Source organism: Ctenopharyngodon idella, chromosome 7 (genome assembly GCF_019924925.1).
Source record: "Ctenopharyngodon idella isolate HZGC_01 chromosome 7, HZGC01, whole genome shotgun sequence".
NCBI lineage: Eukaryota > Metazoa > Chordata > Actinopteri > Cypriniformes > Xenocyprididae > Ctenopharyngodon > Ctenopharyngodon idella.
Genome location: NC_067226.1, coordinates 50,068,292 through 50,089,942, shown reverse-complemented (window position 1 = coordinate 50,089,942; position 21,651 = coordinate 50,068,292). Strand labels below are relative to the sequence as shown.

The 21,651-nt window shown below is 36.4% G+C and overlaps 1 protein-coding gene and 1 long non-coding RNA gene across 8 annotated transcripts in view; one reads left to right on the top strand and one right to left on the bottom strand.

Annotated features, from left to right (window-relative positions):
* Positions 1–15,714, bottom strand: part of dctn1a (dynactin 1a) — a 23,438-nt gene extending 7,724 nt beyond the window's left edge. Inside the window, exons 1-18 of one of the 6 annotated variants that reach the window (XM_051898564.1) lie at positions 15,532–15,714; positions 11,273–11,524; positions 10,064–10,145; positions 9,939–9,970; positions 9,469–9,486; positions 8,601–8,624; positions 7,984–8,037; positions 6,840–6,992; positions 6,408–6,605; positions 4,373–4,577; positions 4,220–4,298; positions 3,985–4,144; positions 3,097–3,201; positions 2,690–2,881; positions 2,186–2,302; positions 1,940–2,092; positions 1,637–1,797; positions 35–203 (exon numbers count right to left, since the gene is read on the bottom strand). In XM_051898564.1, coding sequence (XP_051754524.1) covers positions 35–203; positions 1,637–1,797; positions 1,940–2,092; positions 2,186–2,302; positions 2,690–2,881; positions 3,097–3,201; positions 3,985–4,144; positions 4,220–4,298; positions 4,373–4,577; positions 6,408–6,605; positions 6,840–6,992; positions 7,984–8,037; positions 8,601–8,624; positions 9,469–9,486; positions 9,939–9,970; positions 10,064–10,145; positions 11,273–11,500 — 2,130 coding nt within the window. In that variant the 5' untranslated portion in view covers positions 11,501–11,524; positions 15,532–15,714. The remainder of the gene's footprint in view (positions 1–34; positions 204–1,636; positions 1,798–1,939; positions 2,093–2,185; positions 2,303–2,689; positions 2,882–3,096; positions 3,202–3,984; positions 4,145–4,219; positions 4,299–4,372; positions 4,578–6,407; positions 6,606–6,839; positions 6,993–7,983; positions 8,038–8,600; positions 8,625–9,468; positions 9,487–9,938; positions 9,971–10,063; positions 10,146–11,272; positions 11,525–15,531) is intronic. The other 5 variants (XM_051898569.1, XM_051898566.1, XM_051898565.1 and 2 more) reach the window with 5 other exon arrangements.
* On the top strand, positions 12,704–21,651 carry LOC127515191 (uncharacterized). Of its 2 annotated transcripts, XR_007930784.1 has the most exons (5): positions 12,704–13,131; positions 16,161–16,292; positions 18,517–20,175; positions 20,304–21,206; positions 21,341–21,651. It is a non-coding gene; the product is annotated as an uncharacterized LOC127515191 (long non-coding RNA). The 2 variants fall into 2 exon arrangements; XR_007930783.1 differs by having other exon boundaries at positions 18,517–21,206.

Below are 21,651 nucleotides of genomic sequence, written 5' to 3'. Positions count from 1 at the left end.
TGAACAGCGTGTGTGTGTGAGTGTGTGTCTGCACCTGGTAGTATTTGATGGCTTTGGTGAGCGGCTCCACCTGTACCGTCTCATCCAGCTGGTCCTTATGAAGCAGGTCGATGAGGAAGTCCAGCGAGCGCTCGTGAACGCTCATCTCCGAGTACAGCGTCCCCATGCGCTTGTACACCTCCACATCGCACTGGTTCAGAGCGCTGACGGACAGAGCACAAACACTCATTCTGACTGAACAAACACCTGAAATAAACCCTTTCTAAATGTCTCTTTCAGCTGAAAACCAAACATTTATGCCACATTCAGCCAAAAATATTCAGGAGGATTTAGTATCATTGATATGTTATTATAGGTGACACTTCACAATAAGGTTCCTGTGGTCAACATTAGTTAACTACATTAGATCACATGAACTAACAATGAAAAATAAGCATTTATATATTATAAAATAGGCATTCTAAAGCTTTTATTTATTGCTAATAAAAGTTGTTAATATTATTTAATGGACCTGAGCTGATATGAACTAAGAGTGATTTGTATTTTTATTAAATAACCATACCACAGATTAATAAATACCGTAAGAAATGTATTGCTGATTGGTACTTCAAACTGAAACAAAATTATTTTTTCTTACCTCATTGGCAGATAATTTTCTAGTTTTAAGCAAAAACTCACTTCATTTTGATTTTTTTTTTCCAGAAAACAAGAAAAAATGTCTTATGTCATGTTATGTATCTAGTAAAAGCATCTGGATTTAAGAATTTTTAGATATTTGGACTGGAAACAAAACAAAAATACTAAGAAAAGCATTTTTTTTTTTTTTTTTTTTTTACAGTGTACCGCCACCTATTGGCAGTTTAATTTCTTATTTTGGAGTATAATTTCATTAAAAATATTTTATTTCCTTATTAATAATAATAATGATAATAATAAAAACGTTAAAGGGATATTTCAAATGTTATGAGATAGTTTTAAATGGGAATTAAAGGGACAGTTCACCCAAAAATGAAAATTCTGTCATCATTTACTCATATTGTTTCACACCTGTATGACTTTCAAGATATTTCGAATGTTGGAAACCAAACTGTTTTGGTTACCTTTGACTTCCACTGACATTTCTCAAATAATTTTCTTTTCTGTTCCACAGAAGAAAGTCATACGGTTTGAAACGACATGAGGAAGAGTAAATGATTACAGAATGATCATGCCTGGGTGAACTAACCCTTTAATACTCATTTAAAATCCATTAATCTCATGTCATTATTTATTGTAATTGCAGTGTAAATGCATTCATGTCACTTCTGAGCTGCAATAAACACTCTGTAAATATATCTAAATTCTGAAAAAAAAAAACAAATCATGGCCGTTGAGGCCTAAAAGTGTGTGTAATAAATTCTATTTTGAATCAAATAAAATATTTCTTTCAACAGCTACTTTTTGTAACGTCTATTTGATGCTTTTCTCATTAACACAATAATGACTTTAAATTATCTTTTAGGCGTAATTGGCCAAATTTGATGTGTGATTAATTTCCGATTATATTAGATTAATTAATCATCATGTATTTAATTAGATTTTTAATCCCTTGACGGTCCTGATTGTATGATGTGCAGTTGTGATGACGGACACGTACAGCTCATATTTATGCAGCGTGGCCTGCAGCAGGGTCAGAGAGTACACCAGACCCGACGCGAAGCTCAGCTGCTCTCCTGCGGCGCCGCGGAGTCCAGAACGCTCCACAGAACCACCGGTCAGATCAAACTTCTCCTGCGCCTGCTTACTGATCAGCTCCGCCTGCGACACACCACAGGAACACCCTTCATTACACACATCGACAAACCAGCGCATCTGAAACGGCTCATGCTTAATGAAGAACAGGGACCGTGTTTTTGACTTTCACAGTGGTCTGAGACTCGTGGAGGAGTCGATCTGTTACCTTACAGATGAGTCTGGGAATCAGGAGCAGCACGAGGATGCAGTCGTGATCTCCTCCGTGTCTCAGGAACGACTCCGGCATGAACGACGTCAGCAGAGACACCTGACGGTTAGCTTGACTGACCTCCATCTTGCGGAGCTCCATCTCGATGGCCTATACATACACACACACACACACACACACACATCTGTAGCTCCGATCGCGGTGCGTTTAATGGTTCAGGTGGAAAACGCAGGCTAACGGTACCTTAGCATAAGCTTTGGTCTCTGCAAACTTGATCTTGAAGTCGAAGAGTTCGGCTGTCGGCTGCTGCAGCTGTTCAGCTGTGCTGCTCTGCTGACTGGTCAGCTCTCGGTTCACTTCCTGTTTACGCAGAGGAGAAAAGACCAACTTTATATATACAGTATATATGTATGTATGTATATATATATATATATACACTGTGTATCAAGTGCTGAGGTTCAGATATGATAATGAGCACTTGGTTTCTGACTAATCACAGCTGACTGGGTCATCTGACCAACCAGAGCAGAGCAGCTCTCAGAAAGGCAGGGTTTAGAGAGTCCGAATCCTTGATTGAAGCATTTCAGAAACTCTAAGAAAAAAGCTGATGTTGTAGTAGATATTATGAGCAAATTAAAGTGTTTTTTGATCTTGAACGCATGTAAACCTGTTGTAGGAGACTCTAAACAACATTAGGAGGCTTTATAACAGCATCATGGGGCAGTTTCAGCTGTGCGTCTGGCTGACCTGCAGGTGAGTGGTAAGCTCTCTGTATTTGCTGATGGTCTGCTGATAGTCGGCCACCGTCTCCTGCGCCGCCTCCACTCTCTTCTGGGCCTCTCGGACTCGAGCTCCAGCCAGATCCAGCTGCTCGCGCAGCTCCAGCTCCGTCTCGCGCGCGTTCTCCTGCAGCTCGTCGTTCATCTCGTTTATTGCTTCCTGAGAAACGAGTCAGAGACAGAGAATGAAGACAACACTCTTCTTTTTTACTGCTATAAACACTTTTGCTGTTAGAAATTATGTTTACAATCAATATTTCTGACATTGCCCAACATAATTCTGGCCAAAAGTCAGGTGTTTATTAAGGCACTGTCATTATGCTGCCTACATTTTGTGTGTCGTAATCTCAATGACAGTAAAGTAACGCTGCTCACCAGGTCGCTGACGGTCTCTCTCAGCTCTCGCACTTTCTCTTCCAGGTCTAAATTTCTCTCCGTCAGTGTCTCGACCATCTCCTCAGCTCCCAGAGCAGCGTCCACCTGAAAACAAACACACACACACAGGTTTGTTTTTGTGAATTGTGGGGACATTCCATAGGCGTAATGGTTTTTATACTGTACAAACCGTATTTTCTCTCCCCCTACACTACCCCTAACCCTACCCATCACAGGAAACTGCACATTTTTACTTTCTCAAAAAAACTCATTCTGTATGACTTATAAGCCTTTTGAAAAATGGGGACATGGGGTAATGTCCTCATAAGTCACCCTCTCCTTGTAATACGTATGTCATACCCATGTCATTATACAAATTTGTGTCCTGATATGTCACACACACACACACACACACACACACAATACACACACACACAATGAAGAGGATGAGGTGTCTAATCAATTGAATTCATAAAACTTTATCAATTTACTGATTTATTATTTGGCTAGTATATTTGCCGACTCATTTTACAGTTTATTATTATTACTTTACAATCAGGTTTCAATCGTTAATATTAATTAACATGAACTAACGATAAAGAATACTTCTACTGCATTTATTAATCTCAGTTACTGTTAATTTCTACATTTACTAATACATTATTAAAATCAAAAGTTGTATCTTAATTAATGCACTGTCAACTAACATAAACAATGTATAATTGTATTTTTATTAACTAACATCAACATAATCAGTTATAGTATCTAAATGCTTATAACTTTCAACCAATTTAAAGGAGTGAATCAACAGCGCAGGGATGAATCATGAGTGGAAGTGATGTCAGGAGAGTTTTTTTGTGATTTTGAACGCATGTTTCTTGAACGAACCTGTTCCTTGAGCTCATCGATTGTGTCTTCAGCCTGTTTCATCTCCTCCTGCAGTTTCTCCTTCTGCGCTCTCAGTGTCTCCAGCTCAGAGTTCTTCTTCTCCATCTGTTTCTGAAGCTTCACGTGCTCCTGCTTCTCCGACGACGACAGATCCCTCATCCTGAACACATGCAGATACTGAGGAAACCACAAACACATGGACATGAAGCAAATGCAGTTTATTATAGTGTTTTACCTGACCAGAGCTTCCTTCAGACGGCTGTTCTGCTCCTCCAGCTGTTTGACATGGTAACTGGACGCCGCTCCGTCTGAGCCTGAAACGAGACACAGACAGAGGTCACGCCGGTCTCGGGCGTCTGTGCGGCGGCACACGTGAGTGCGTTCGTACCCTTCTCCTCGATCTCGTGCTTGAGGATCTCCAGGTCCATGGTCAGCTCCTCCACCTTCTCCTTCAGGCTCTCCACCTCCTGCTGCAGCGACTCGGCCCGCTCCTCCGCCATCTCTTTGTCCAGCGTGGCCATCTCGATGGCGTCCGCCGTGTCTGCCATCTCCTCCATGTAGCGGTCTTTGGCCTCCAGAGCCTCACGCGCCTCCTGCCATCACAGACCAGGAGCAGAAACATTTACACGTCTCTGTCAGACTCTGAACTGAACTACATTCACAGGATACTCACAGTTTAGAGTAGTTAAAAAAGCTACAACAAAAGCTTCATGATTAGCATTAAAATTCCCACAACATCAGGGGCATAAAATCTGAACAGTAAGTTAATTTAGACCACAATCAAGGTAATAATAATAGTAATAATAATAATAATAATAATAATATTATACCATTATATCTTAATAAAGAACATTATTTCCCTCTAAATATTATCATAATTATAATAAAATGTCATTATATCACAATAATTAACACCTAATCCTTCTAAATATTATCATAGTTATAATAACATGCCATTATATCTTAATAATGAACATTATTTCCCTCTAAATATAATCCTAATTATAATGTCATTATATCCCAATAATGAACATTATTTTCCTCTCAATATTATCATAACATGCCATTATATCTTAATAATGAACATAATTTCCCTCTAAATATTATCTTATGTCATCATACCCCAATAATGAACACTATTTTCCTCTAAATATTATCATAATTATAATAATATACCATTATATCTCAATATTTAACACTATATCCCTCTAAATATTATCATAATTATAATAATATACCATTATGTCTCAATATTTAACACTATATCCCTCTAAATATTATCATAACTATAATAATATACCATTATATCTCAATATTTAACACTATATTCCTCTAAATATTATCATAATTATAATAATATACAATTAAGTCTCAATATTTAACACTATATCCCTTTAAACGTTATCATAATTATAATAATATACCATTATATCTCAATATTTAACACTATATCCCTCTAAATACTATCATAATTATAATAATATACCATTATATCTCAATATTTAACACTATATCCCTCTAAATATTATCATAATTATAATAATATACCATTATATCTCAATATTTAACACTATATCCCTCTAAATATTATCATAATTATAATAATATACCATTGTATCTCAATATTTAACACTATATCCCTCTAAATATTATCATAATTATAATAATATACCATTGTATCTCAATATTTAACACTATATCCCTCTAAATATTATCATAATTATAATAATATACCATTATATCTGAATATTTAACACTATATCCCTCTAAATGTTATCATAATTATAATAATATGCAATTATATCTGAATATTTAACACTATATCCCTCTAAATATTATTATAATTAAAATAATATACCATTATATCTCTAACATTAACACTATATCCCTCTAAATGTTATCATAATTATAATAACATGCCATTATATCTTAAAAATGAACATTATTTCCCTCTAAATATTATAATTATATGCCATTATATCTCAATATTTAACACTATATCCCTCTAAATGTTATCATAATTATAATAATATACCATTTTATCACAATAATTAACAATATATCTCTCTATCTATTTTATACAACATACACACATATAATTATTTGTATTACTCTGCTGTCCTGTTCCTCAAGCCAGATTGCTTTGGTTTATATAATAATTAATTTCTTCTTCCCTTTGCAAGAGTTAAACTCTCAAGCTTTTATTTTGGCAGGAAACAGGTTTGCAAACACTTCTCTGTAGAAATGCATGTGACACATGTAATCATCCGTCCACAGAAGTGTTGGAAATGTTTGATGTTCCCAAATGCACATTACAACAAAGCTTCCTAATGAACACTGATTGTTCTAAAGAGGGCAATGCCTGCAGTGAACAGCACTAACTGAACATGAACACATCTGTGAGTGTGTGTCTGATCCGGCACCTTCTTGGCCTCTTTCAGCTGCTTCTGCAGCTCGTTCTGCTGCTCCTGCATCTTGTTCTTCCACTCCTGCAGCTGCTCCAGCTGGATCTTGTGCTTCTCCATCTCCTTGAGTTTGGCTTTATCCTCCGAGCGCTTCATCCGCAGCGTCTCCAGCTTCTCCTCCAGGTCCTTGACTTGAGCTCGGAGAGACTCCTCCTCCTGCAGACAGACAGAGACACACACAGGCTCACTGAAACGTAAGAGGAGGCCTTCAAACACATCTCTAAAACAATCCATTGGTTGCAGCAAAATTCTATTCTATTCCATTTTAACTGTTTACGTCAGTTGCCACTGGTGGTACTAATTCTTTTCTCTTACTGTTTTTTGTTCTGTTTCTTTAGCGGTACATTCACGACAATATGATGTAGAATGCGAAGGTCAAAAGTTCCTCACCTTGCTAGGGGTCGCAGGAGGCGGGGCGCTGGGGGTGGCACTGGGCTGTGGTACAACAGGAGCTCCCAGTGCCATCTGGGAAGATGACGTGGACTCATTCTCCACCAACACGGATTCGGAAAGCCCTGAACCTCCAACAGAGGGACGACCAGCCTGAGGACGAACACACACAGCAGTTATTTTCAGCAGATGGACAATGTCAATGATTCACAAGTGGCAGAAGTGAAACGTCAACTACTGAAACGTCTTGCCGTATCTACCGGACCCGTGACCCCTGACCCCACACGCAGTGCACACCAGACCCCTGACAGCAGTGCAGTAACGTCACTGGCCCAGCTCACACCTGACTTCTGTCTCACACACTTGAGTGAAGAGATCAGATAATGTGACTACAGAAAACTATTACAGGAAATGGCTAATATGAGCCAATAAATGGTCCTCTGCCGCCGTCTGATGGTTATAGTAGTAATTAACATCATGTAGCAACAATTTCAGAAACAAAATCATGTTTTTACTGCACAGACAAATAAGTTTTATTAAAAGTCCATCTTGCCAGCGGTGAATTCCCCATTTAGATGATTAAAGTCACTGTGACATCAAAATTGACCACTCTTTATTTTTTATGGAATATTGCAGTGTTTATTATAAATGATTAATCGGTGCACATCCTTATCGTTTTAAATTCTTGTTCCTCAAAATCTTGAATCAGAATATCTTCTCCTCCCTCTTGCAGCATCTCTTCTCTTCTCTGATGATGAGGGCGGGGCAACCTGTCACTCACATGAGATCCACCAATAGCAAACCACAACCATCCAATCAATTCCCTACAGACAAAATCAAGTTCCCCACAGACAAAATCTTGTTCCTGAAGCGTTTCACGCGGATCTACGGCACAATAGGGAAGAAAAGACGAGCGCAACTTCAGTTTCATGACGACTTTAAATAAATTGTGAACGTTTCAACTGCACAACCATCTTCTTTTGAAGCTATATGTAAGTGGAAAAGCTGTTTGAGTGCTTGGATTCTACTCAGGACCGGATGCTTTAGACTGAGTTAACACCTGTACTGAGTGCTGTCCCGGGACAGATGTAAACTGGGCCAGTGACGTTGTGATTGTCCAGCACCTCTGTGATCTGGGACATACCATGACAAGAGAGGGCAGGGAGCTGGAGCTGGACAGACGGCCCGGTGTGATCCACTGTCACGCACAACAAACAACAGCTCAATTAACCTGACGCTCCATCACTGTCTCCACACACAGACCAGCTGATTCCAGCATTAACGGCGAATACACCGTGAGCTGGACGACCTCAGACGATCTGATCACATTCACTTCTACAGCGCTTCATACAATACAGATCATTATCATCATCACAAATTCAATTCAGCAGCTCAACAGAAGACAACAGTGTCAACACTGAGCTTTTGTTCTCATCTGTGTCAGTGCAGTCAAGTAACGATAATATTACTGATCTACATGAATGTAAATGGAATATTTCAGTGGAGTGAAAGTGTAATAATCTAGTGTAATCAGCAGCAGATAAATGAGACGGAGGCTGAGTTCGGATGGGAATACAGAACACCAGTGATGATGGGAAATCTCACCAGACAACTGAAGTGTGAAACGTTTGAAACAACAGTATGTTAGGACTTAATAAAGTTGCATGTTTAATTCAGTCCTATCATCCACTAAAATAGTATTCCATTCCGAACAAAGCCCTATATCAGACCAGACATTTCCCAGAATGCTTTGTTGCTCACCTTGGTACTACGGCGCATAGGAGGCTGAGGGAGGAGCAGAAAACACACACACAGGGAAATACAGAGATGGGAAAACAGGGAAAAGTTGAAGGGATTGCAAAGAGAAGACGAGCAGGAAAGATATTTAAACACTGTATGAACGGATGGAGGAACAAACACTGAGGATCTGCAGAAACAAGACCTTTTCCCTAAAACAGCATCAGGAAATTAATCAACATCATCCCACAACCACTGAAATGAACTTCAACATGAGGAACCTTCTGTGCAATGATGGTTTTTATTTGTCTTTTAGGTCTCTTAAATATTGTAAAGTTCAAATTGAAATAATCGTTCCTCACTTTTTTTTTAATATGAAAACAACAACAGCCTTCACTGCACCAAAAAGGATTTCAATTATGCCAGGAATTCTTGATCTAAGTTTTTAATTGAAGAATTTAGTGATTAACCTTTAATCTGTGATTATAACCTTCATGTTCTGTAACCCTGATCATGTTGATTTAATCCATGTTTAGGCTGGTGCAGCTCAGTCTGAGAGCGCTTCCACATGTTGAGTTCATCATGTTGTTCTGTCCCTCTGAACGCCGTCATGTGACGTGTCAGGCGTGTGATATTCAAATGACATCTTTCTCAGACTGTGGTGACATGGGAAACATCCAATAAGATGATTTGTGATATGCGTGAGATCATGCAAACACTTGGTGCGTGGGTGTTTCTGTGAGACGTTGGAATGGAAACTGCAATTTTACACCATAGAACAGAAAAACCACTAAAACAAAAACCAAAAGACTTCAAATAAAGAGCGAAGGCAAACATAGTGTGAAATGTTGTGTTCGGACACATGAAGTGAACCCACAAAATACTCATGTACCTTCTTTGCTGTTGGAGTCTTTTCATCATGTTAGCAAACACAGTTCAAGATTCCTTATTTTCAATATTTCCTTATTCTTTTTTGACAGAGAATGAACTGAATGCAGCAGAGGAAAGCTGGCGCACATTCACACCAGGTTTGTTATCATTAACTAAAACTATTACAACATTTCTGTTAAATGAAATTAAGCTGAAATAATTTATTGGATGAAAAACTTATTTTAGTTATTTTATATTACAAAGACAACATTTATAATGTTCATTTAGTCTAAGTTGAAGCACTAAAATTACTAACCTGAAATAAAATAAATAAAAAATAAAACTGAAATTAAAAATTAAACCTAAATATTAATAATAATCGTAATAATAATAAAAAAAAAATCAAAATTGAAACTGAAAGTATAAAAATAAAAGCCAATTCCAAAACATGATTCAAAACTATAATAGTTTATAAATAAAACTGATTCATACCTGTTTAACAGATTTCGGTGTCTCCTGGACTTCTGTAATATTGCACAGAAAAACAATCGATCATTATTTGATTTAAACAGCACAGATCATCTGACAGCATGAATCTGATGGAGAATCTCTCTCACCTTTCTTGAGAAGTTTGGCCACACCTGAGTCCGGCGTTTCTGGAGACGTAGCAGAACTGCCTCCTTCATCCATGAGCTGAATCTGAAGAGCGAAGAGATGCGTTAACTAGCTTCATCTATGTGGATTCTCACCGCTAGACCAGCTTCCTCTGAGAAACAAGGGCTTCTTCCCCAAAGCCACGTTTACAGGCCTTAAAAGCCTTGATGTTTTGTCCTTTTTGACTTTACAGATGTGCTCATTAAGGGGAAGACACTGCAAGCGAAACCAAAACTTTTTCTAGCACTGGTCAATTTTAAGCTATTTTTGGTGCTTCCATAAAATGTCTTGTTTCACACTAGAAAGAAAACACATGAAATACACATTTAGGTGTTTATTTTATTACACTTTATCTATTTGGCAGCAGCTATTTGTGACAATAGCAGGATTTTCTTAGCGATAGATGCTATTTACACTAGGTGAAAATAGCGATAGATTCTATTTACACCATATAAAAGTATCAGTTCTTTGCAGTAAGAGTAATTAGTAATTAGATGCTATCTATGCTTTATATTGGCAGATACTATTTGCACCTCAGTATTGTTGTACATTAACAGGATCCAATAATATCAGAGTGTAAATGATAATATTTATTTAAATTATTAAATGGATGCTGCCTTATTGGGAGAATAAAAACCCTCCCTACACCTTCCCCTAACCCTACCCAATAAACACTTTTAATATTATTAAACACTCGTTCACAGTTTATTTCCACTTTTAGAACATTATTTTCATTTTTATTGAAAATAAATGCGAGCTCGTAAAAAGGCGGATTCGAACCCGCAACAAAAAAAATGTACTAAAACTTTAAAATGAAAACAGAAAATATAAAAATAAAAATTCAAAATAATAATAAAAACTTTAAAAGTATGTCAATGATACTAAACAAAATCTCCACTGTAAAAACCTTTAGCTCTAATGCGTCAACAAAATCAAACAAGATTTTTGAACCTGGCTTTATCCAGTTTTTCAGATTTATGTGCTGGAAATGTACGCAAATTCAGTTAGATAATGTCTCATTTGCATATTTAAACTTATTAAATTAAAATGGAGAAGTGCGGTGATATCTTTGTTAGTTAATATTTTTACCCTATTCACCTGTGGTGTTTGGCTGTAGGTGCTGTATTATGGTAAAAGAGCTGTTTCAAATATGCTTTATCTATGATTCTTACCTGAGACTGTCTGACAAATATCCCATGATTCTCCTCACAGGTGAAGTAACGTTTTCCCTGCACCGTCCCATCGTTCTTGCCCTTGGGCTCATCCAGGATCACACCCACCCATTTCCCCGAGGCGAACAGGGTGGCGCCGATGTACGCCACGGTCCCGCGCTGCCCCTTCCCGATGACCTCCACCAGAGAGCCCACCTTCACCGGCCGCCCGCCTCCGTCTGAACTCATCCTGCCGACCGCACCGCTCGCCAGCTGACACACACATATAACAGAGAACATGAGCATCTTTTGGTTTCTCTGGCCAATACTTTTAAAAATTAAAAATGCAATGAAAATACAGTATCGGCACGTACTACAAATAAAAGTATCCGTATGGGCCTCATTCTGGAAAAAGTGGTATCGGTGCATCCCAAATTTTTACAGATCTTCTAACAGACCGATAACTATAACGATAAAGATATAACTACAACTATAACGGTAATGGCACAGAGGAAGGATATTGTTAGAATCACTTTCAGAATGATTTTTTTCCCCAACTGATGAACGATAAAAACATTGACAGCCAATCAGAATCCATTCTCGAGAATTTAAAGAGACAGACGACAAAACTGAGAATAAACAGAACGATATCGTCCACTGGTGCGATGCTAATATGATTATTGTTCTTGATGTGAACTGGTATTTATTGTTATTTTAATATCAGTAAACATATTAATCTGCATGTCAAATCAAAATTAATGCTCTACTTGTCAAATGTGCATTTCTATAAAACAGTAATATGCCATATTAGTGGCAATCAGGGATATTATGGTTAACTAAAACTAAACCATTCTCTTTTTTTAGCTACTTAACACAAAATAAACGTCAGCTGCCAAAAAAAAAAAAAACCCCTCAAGTTTAGCTTCATGCACTAAAATAGCTAAAACTAAAATAATTAAAAAAAACTGCATAGAAAACAAAATTACTAAAACTTTAAAATTAAAACAAAATAAACTGAAATAAAATAAAATGTAAAAAAACCCTCAAGTTTAGCTTCATGCACTAAAATAACTAAATTAAAATAATTAAAAAAAAAAAAAACGATATATATTTAAAAACAATAAATGGCAAAAACAATTACTAAAACCTTAACTAAAATTAAAACAAAATAAACAAACTGAAATAAAATATTTTATTTCATCTAAATTTTCATTTATTTAGCTTGATACACTATAATGACTAAAGAATTATTAAAAACTACATAGATATATTTTTAAAAAAGTAATAAAAATGGCAAAAACACAACAACACAGAAAAAAAACTAATTCAAAACATTAATAAAAACTATAATAGTATCTCAGTGATACTAAAATGACACTGTTGGTCATTTCAATTTTTTATTATTATTATTGGATTTGTATTATTATTATTATTCATATTTAGGACCTTAGATTTCCACTGGTCTGTATATCGTCTCTCCAGATCTGCATCTTTATGTTGTTCTGCTAAATTAACACGTCTGATGTTTTGTTTTCAGATGAAGCTGCAGGAACATCATGTGCTTCTGGAAACAAACAGATCTCTGTTGAGACGACGACGAGCAGCGAGCGGATCACCAGAATCACATGATCCTCGCAAACACACGAGAGGCTGCGTTCTCCAAACCTGCTGGACGAGTGCCGAGGACGAACAGGTGAGGAGGAGAATTCAACGACTGAGCTTCAGCTCGACTGGACCACGATGCTTTACTTTCATTTAGTCGTTGAAGAAAAACTGTCACATGATCAAGTGTCTTCAGCTTTCCGAAAATCAACAGCTCAAACTCGACATGCATGAAGAAACGACAGCGACAACATCAACATCTTCGTGTTATGCAGACGGTGAGCTCCATTTATTAATTACAATGTATTTAACAGTCAGCAAAATCATAAAAATGACATGTTAATAACATGATGAATAAAGAACCAGTGGAAAAAACAGAATTAAATGGTGAAATCTGAGATTGTGTTTCAAATGAGCTGTCAATGATTCATAAATTAGTGATTAAATTTAAATCCATTGCTTTTCAATAAGTTTACTCACACGAGGAGTGCATGAATTCCTCCTTGCTGTGGACATATTTCATTTAATTTCTCTGGATGTTCAAGAGCAAAAGCTTTGGCATCTGCCGCAAGAACTGAGTGTCGACTACTGAGTGTACTGAATACACTGTCATATGACTGGACAAATGCCAGTGGCAAAAGCATGATGGGAAAGATCTTCAACCACATCTGCTGTATACAAACGTGTGTGTGTATATGTCAGAATTGGTGCAAACTGCTGTCCCACAACCAAAAAACACATCAAAAAAGCATTTAAGTATTCAAATTTTAGATGTTTACTAAGATCCTTCTATTATCTATTGAATAATATTTAAAATATCAGTAAGCTTAATATATATAAAATAATAATTTATTGGGTACTTTAAATAGGGAGGTGGCTGTCCTGAACCCTAACCCCTAAATTTCAACTTGTGAAAATGATATTGAAATAATGAAAGTCAAAAAAATTATTTATTTTATATTTTATTTATAATCATGAAACTTTATGTAAAATAATGTGTCCCGCATGTTCATGTCACTACCGAAACAGTGTGTGTTTGAGTCCATTGTCTGAGACTGATTTTAACACACTTGTACATTTTTGATCAAGGAAATATTCCTGCCTCTCATAGCCTCTCTTTCACAGTAGATAGGTCCATCATCTTGAGTTAAATGTGTTCAAAAGTCTGAAAATCTGTGTGGAACTTTAAGGAACGTCACTACCAAAGGCCTTTTTCTGATATTAAGCAAACTTTTTTGGGTGTTATTCAATAAAATTTAGTTTTTATGTGTATACAACTGTTCAGAACTGTGCTAGCTAACATGTGCTGATTAGCATCTTTGAGCGGCTCAAAAATATCGAAAATTGTCACTACCGAAACTTCACCACATGTTTCGGTCGTGACTGTTTCGGTAGAGACATCGTTTTAGTAGTGACAAAAGGGAACACAATCATTTATTTGAGGGAAATAACCAAAATTTTAGTACAGTTATTCAAATCATCAGTATTGTAATATGTTTTAGTATGCGAGTTAAAACTGTGTAATGTGATGTGGTCACTACCAACACATTACTGTCACTACTGAAAATGTGCAGTCACGACCGAAACATGGGATGTTTAGTCGAAAATAAAGTACATTGAATGATCAACTAAGATGTTATTATAGTGTTTGGTTCACTGTTTATTCAAACTAATGAATCCTTCACTTTCAAATCAGTATTATGACTTTTACAAAGAAAGATTGGATTTAAAATAAATTACACTTTAAATATTGGTAAAATTGTAATCATTATTGATTTACCTGTGAAAACTTTATATATATATATATATATATATTTTTTTTTTTTTTTTTTAAATAATATATATATATATATATATATATATATACATATATACATATATTTCCAAGGTAGATGTAAACAAAATCTTAATAGGTCAATGTAACCCTTCTTATTAAATTATTTATTATTGTGTTTCGGTAGTGACAAATTTAGGAAGAGGAAAAATATTCCAAAACTTTCTTAAAATACGATATGAGAATTAACTGTACAATTACTAGAAATGTGTAATTTAGATATTATACAATTTTCATACAAATTTTTTGGAAAAAGAATTTTTTTTCCAAGACGTTTCCAACTCTGACTTTGAACCAATTCTGTATAATGGCCCATATATTAAATAAGCAGAATTAAAATAAGTACTTAACTAATAGAGATCTAGATTAAGTATACAGAACATTTATGTACAGATGTGCACATTAACTCTCTGCAAGTAATGAAAGCTTTGTAAGCCACTTTGCTTGAAAAGCATCTCTAGTGTGTCAAACATTTAGATGAAATCCAGATCCATTTTAGCTCAACTGTATTTTAAAAAGCATTAATATTGAGTGACAACATCAACATAACACAAAAAACCACCATATTAACACCAGTCAGCAACACCCAACTGTCAGTCATTTGTTATTTAGCATTAGCTGTGATGCTAACCGGTTAGGTTTGAAGAAAACATCATGTTTTGTCGCTCAGACGCTGAAAAGAGTCGACAGTATTTAATGGAAACTCATTACACATGTTAAAGTCTTAGTTTGTGAGCGAATGTGTTTGTGTGTATACGTTTTTTCGATTATCTCAGGCAGGCTCGGTCTCGCGCGAGTGTTTCCTCTGTTGTCAGGGAGACGAGCGGTAAAACCACGAGCTTACCTGAAGACGAGAGCTCTGTGATTGACAGCTGCTCAAAACGAACGAACTCCCGTTTTTTAATGTTTGGATGTTGGAAGCGGTCGTTCACAATGAAAGCAACACAGCAGAGGACCGCTCACCGGACACCGTAGAACATTTCTCTCAGGGTGGAACAGGCACTCGGGGTCACTTCCTGATTGGATCACGTGGTGCTCAACGACGCCGCTGATTGGTCTGATGACTCTGCTCTCCGGCCACGTAGCCGATCTTAATTTAAAATATGAAGGCCCGGTTTCACAGAGAGGGCTAGATTAAACCAGTATTATGCCTGGCTTTTATACATTTTTATTGTTGTTGTTGTTATTATTTTGTATCTTTTTGTATTTATTATGTGAGTTGTCACTACATAAAAGTGTTTGTATTGAATGTGAGGAAATAAAAAAGGCAGTGTACCACGAAATACACATTTTCACGAAAATACAGGCATTTTCTTCTAAATTAAACCAGTGTCTTGTCATTTGATGGGTATATACTATTAAATATTTTAAAATGATTTTCCACCGGATCCACCGGAAAGCTAATATACTGTATTCGCAATTTTTTTTACAACTGGAAAAAACAAATACGTTGTGCGCTGTTTTGATCAACAGAGGGCGCTGCTCCATACAACAGCCTCAAGTCATGTTATCGCTCGTCTTCCGCTACAAACGGTGCTAATTTTCCCATCGAAAACTGGATTACAACGAATGAACAAAATCACCACCACCATCATCAACTTTAAAGTAAGAAACTTTCTAATGCATCTAAACATGTTTGCAAATAAATAATGTTTTATACTGCGATTGAGTTTTAATGAAGAGAGAAAGCGCGCGCAAAGAGTTTACAGGACCCGTTCCCGAATCCTGTCAGATATCCGTTGTGTTTTCGGTGATTTTAAGCGTATAATATGGAAGCTCATTTCCGTCACATAAGAAAAAAACAAATCGTGCTTTTGTAAATCGTATAAGAAGTCATAATTATGGTTTGCTAAACCTTGAGATAAAAAAAAAAGCTATTACATATACTAAGTCGTAATTCTGAGACAAAACAACAACAATTATGACAGAGATCATAATTATGAGATTAAAAACGAATTATTGAGATAAAAGTCGAAATCATGACTTGCTTTTTATGACATAATTTCGAAATTTTATGTTATAATGATGACTTATTTAGGGTACAACGGGGCTAAAGGTACACCTTAAAGGGTTAGTTCACCCAAAAATGAAAATAATGTCATTTATTACTCGTTCCACACCCGTAAGACCTTTGTTCATCTTCGGAACGCAAATTAAGATATTTTTGTTGAAATCCGATGGCTCAGTGAGGCCTGCATAGGGAGCAATGACATTTCCTCTCTCAAGATCCATTAATGTACTAAAAACATATTTAAATCAGTTCATGTGAGTACAGTGGTTCAATATTAATATTATAAAGCCACGAGAATATTTTTGGTGCGCCAAAAAAAATAAAAATAAATAACGACTTATATAGTGATGGCCGATTTCACTGAGCCATCGGATTTCAACAAAAATATCTTAATTTGTGTTCCGAAGATTAACGAAGATCTTACGGGTGTGGAACGGTATGAAGCTGAGTAATAAATGACATTTTTGGGTGAACTAACCCTTTAAGAAAAAAATATGCTTTTCACTACTCTCAAAGTGTATGATTGCAGAAAAAATATATATATGTTTGTATTGAACAATGATGGAGCAACAGATTTTGTGTGAAAATATATCATAAAAGTGGTTCATTTTGTTTAAAAATCTAATAAATGTATGAGGTGGCGAGGGGGTCGTTTTACTCCACATACGGGGTAAAAGGCTCCCCAGCATGGGGCAAAAAGCACAAAGTATTGATACTTTAGCTAAAATAATATGTTTTTTAATAATGTCTAGGTTAATACTTGTTCAAAAATAATCACTTTAGCAAAGTTTGTACTATTTTCTGATTATTTTGATTAAAAAATCATTTTTTTAATCAATAAATATACTGTCATTAAAATATGTTAATATAGACATGTATTTTAAAAATACAGAAATAAAATTATTTTAAAAAGTAAAGATTCTGAAAGTGTTGAAGGAGATCCCATAATATTTAATATAGATTTACAGTAGTAACACTAAATGATATTTTATTATATGATAGGATTAATATCGTATTTTTAATATGATTGTTTCATTATAAATATGGGTATTATCTCTAAGGTGGATCCCCATTTTGTTATATGATATTTACCAACTGAATCTAACCATGTCATGTCAACAAATGGAAAAGTCAGCAGCTGTTTATTATCATGTTAATTATTATCTTTATCCCCAACAGCAGGTGCGCTTTTTACCCCAAATACCATTCTTTTACATATTCCTCCTTTATTGAAAAACTGTTGCTTGAATTACCTTGAACAAAACTGAAAATCATTAAGAAGACCATTTTAAAAAAACATCAAATATTAGATCAACTCAGAATCAACTTTGCTGCCTGTGATCGGAAGGATCAGAAAATTTTCATTACATGTTTAGGAAAGTGCTGTGGCAAGTTTTTGTGCCATTTAGTGGTTCAGAAGAAAATAAAATCAAAGGCACCTTTAGCCCCGTTGTACCCTATCATAATTTCGACTTTTTATGTCATAATTAGGACTTAGTCAGAATATTCATAACTTATAGTTAAGACTTAAAGGGCTTTTGCACCAAAGAGTTAAAGGGACTCAGTTATAGGAACTAGCCACTAGGATAGTTCCCCGAAAAGTAATTTCTCCCCCGGGCCATGTTCTTGGTTGCATTCGCACTGGGAACAGGAACTCTGAAGAGGCCGACAGCGGCGTCTTTAAGCACAGTTTTTACAAATGCTAAAAATTGCTGGATGGAGGATGCTGTGATCGGAGCTGTGATCTGTCAAATGTGAATGTAAACACATAATTTACGCAACTGAAAGAGCAAAAAGATCTCCTATGACAACTTTCAGTATTTCATCTCATCGAGGCGGAGAAAAGGACACAACCCTGCAGACAACAGGTAAATGCCGTTATCGCTGTTTTCCGTGTTTGTGAAGTAAATATGTTTACACATCTTATTAAAAATGCCAGGTGCCGGTGTTTGACATGTGTTTGACCAATCAACATACACATATGTCACTGATAGTTCCTATAGTGCTGGTTTAGGGTGTGTTCACACTTGTGGTTTGGTTCGCTTGGTTCGTTTGGTCTGGACCAAAAAAACAGAAAAACATTTAGCGTTCAGATTGGCATTTTTATCGCTGAACCAAAAGGTACTGAACCTAAAGGCACAGGGACACGTTCACAATCTGACTGGTCGGTGTAAAGCCTGTGGGACAGAGTTTGCAGGTAACACAGCGTTTGCCATTGAATAAACTCATTTTAAGCGCGAGAGCTTAGTTAAACTTGGAAAGAGTGCCAAGCACAAGAAGTGTGTGTGGCAAACAAATCAGGTTCGATTATTAAGGCTTTCAATCGCCAGGATGCTGCCGGCTGTTCCGCTCAATTGGCAGAGCTGAATGTCAAATTTAACACGGCCTACACCATCACCAAAGAAGAGAACCGTGAGAACACCACAGTTACATTATCGTCAGCTCAGTACATCCCTTTCATTATCGATGGAGACACCGACCTGTCTGTCAAGGAGTGTGTGATAATCTATGTCCGCGTCCTGCTTGATGGACAGCCCACAAACATCCTCGTCGGACATGTTGAGGTGGAACACGCAAATTCTGATGGTGAGGATGTTTTTTTATTTATTTACTTTTTATATTTATTATTATTATTATTATTATTAATACACAGCCTATTTAGTATTAAATAGTAATATACAATTAATATCATAATTAATCAGTTTCTTACTGAATGCGTATGTTGGTTTTTCTATTGTAATTGGTAGAGCTGCATGATTCTGGATAAATTGAGAATCACAAGTTTTTTGTTTCAAACACAAATCACAATTCTCCCATGATTCTGAACAACTAAACAAAATAACATGTGATTTACTATAGGTTCTGACAATATGTCAATTGCTGCAGTCTGTTTAAAATGTTTAATTGATCTGAACAAATTATTTTAAAAAACGGTTTGATGAATGATTCAATGACTCGCTCATGAATACTTCACTTGTTTCATTACTAGATGAATCAGTGTTTTTCTGAATGAATCTCTTGAATGAATGATTCAATGACAAATAGATTTTATAACAGTCACTTGTCACCACCTTGTGGCATAATGATGTAATCGATACAATTGTTATTTCAAGTTATCTATTACTTTCAAAAGGTGCAGTGCTCTATTGTGATCGCTTCTGTAGACGCCAGTGTTTATATTCATTGTATTTATATAAACTTTTATTCATGTTTAATAGGCAAATTTTTGTCATTTAGGAATGATATCGCAATGTTTTAATGATTAATCATGCAGCTCTAGTAACTGGATTTATTTGTTGAATGTAAACAGTATTTAAACCAGTGGGAATTATTTTAGGAATCTTTGAAGCCACCAAGTCAGCATTTGCTGGTCCTGGAGAGTCATGCCGTGAATCTTGGGAGGAAGGGAGGAGTATCGGTGAAACTCCAAGAGGAGGCGGGAAAGCACATCATCCCATTTCACTGCATGCCTCATAGGTGAGTTGATAATGGTCATTAACTCCCAGATTTAAAAAAAAAAAAAAAAAAAAAAAAAAGAAGAAGAAGCAGCTAAGGCTCTCTGTCTTGATAGCAAACTGAAATGTCAGATTTGTTCACTATTATAGATTGGACCTTGCCCTACTGTCTGCCCAGTAGGATTCACCTTGGGTAGGCAATGTGTACAACCTGCTCCACTTAATTTGGAAGACTTACCACTTCAGCTAAAAATCCAGAAGGGAGTTAAAACACTTTGGAGTTGAACTGGATGTGTCGGTGAACAATCCACATGTTACCACATGTATCCGGGGCAAGGGAAGGAGGGGACGCTGGCCAGTACACAGCTGTATATGCTCATATGGACCATGCATCATCAATGAATGCCGATATAGCTGGCAGAGCAAAGCATGGCAGTGTAAAGTATAGGTGGAAATGTTCATTTGTGGAAATGGCCCCTGTAAAGTGAGTTAAAGGGAGGAGAGTGTATAAATTTGCTGTGTTCTTCTATGCAGGTCAAAGAGAGCGTGGAGGATGGCTCATTCCTGGCATTCTGTCATTTCTTGGCAGATTTATTTTCTGCCATCAGTAAATACATTTCTATTTCTGCAAAGAAATGATGTGATCCTCCCCCAGGTAAGCTTTACCTAGTGGTCAAAGAATAAATCATCATTATTTGAAATCTCAGTTCTTTGCCATGTTAAGAGTGCGACAAAGTTATGTCTAGATGGAATCACATTAACAGGCAGACAGCAGTCTGAGGAACCTTATCCTCAACATGGCTCTGAGGTCATGTCCAAGTAAATCAATCAAATAATCACAATATAGATTGTTTTTGTTAAAAGTTTTAAGCATTTAAGAGCCAACCTGTTACAGTTGGATTGTATCTAAGTAAGGAATGGTTGTGACTGTGCTCTTGCTGAGGAGGAGTTCCAGACCTTAAAACTCTGGTGTTCATGTCCTTCAAAGACAAGAGCTACCATGGCTTATGGGAAGTCCTTCTGACCAAGGAACCCTATTGTTCAGATTTACAGGTAGGCTGTGTAATAGAATGTCACAGTAGTTTGATGATCAACGTATTGTAGACTCTTATAATTATTGCATTATTTTTTTGCTGTCACTGAATGCTTCTAACTTGACAATGAAATTTAAATGATTTTTGTTTCAGAACATCCTTCATCTGGTAAGGATCATGTCGGTGCAGTGTGAGAGAGGGTTCTCTGTCCAGAAGCGCATTAAAAAGTCAGACATTAGATCTTCATTACACCCCAACACAGTAGAAGATCTGATCCGAATCAGTGTTGAGGGTCCTCCTTTGGAGGCGTTCGATGCCTCAGCCTCAGTGGAGAAATGGATGGAGGAGGGCTAAAGAGCCACAAGACCAAATTTCAAATCCTGGCCAAAGGATGTGTAAAGCCCCAGTGATTGTTGGTGTTGATTGGTGTTGTTTTTAAATAAAAGAAATCTGTTAATATATAA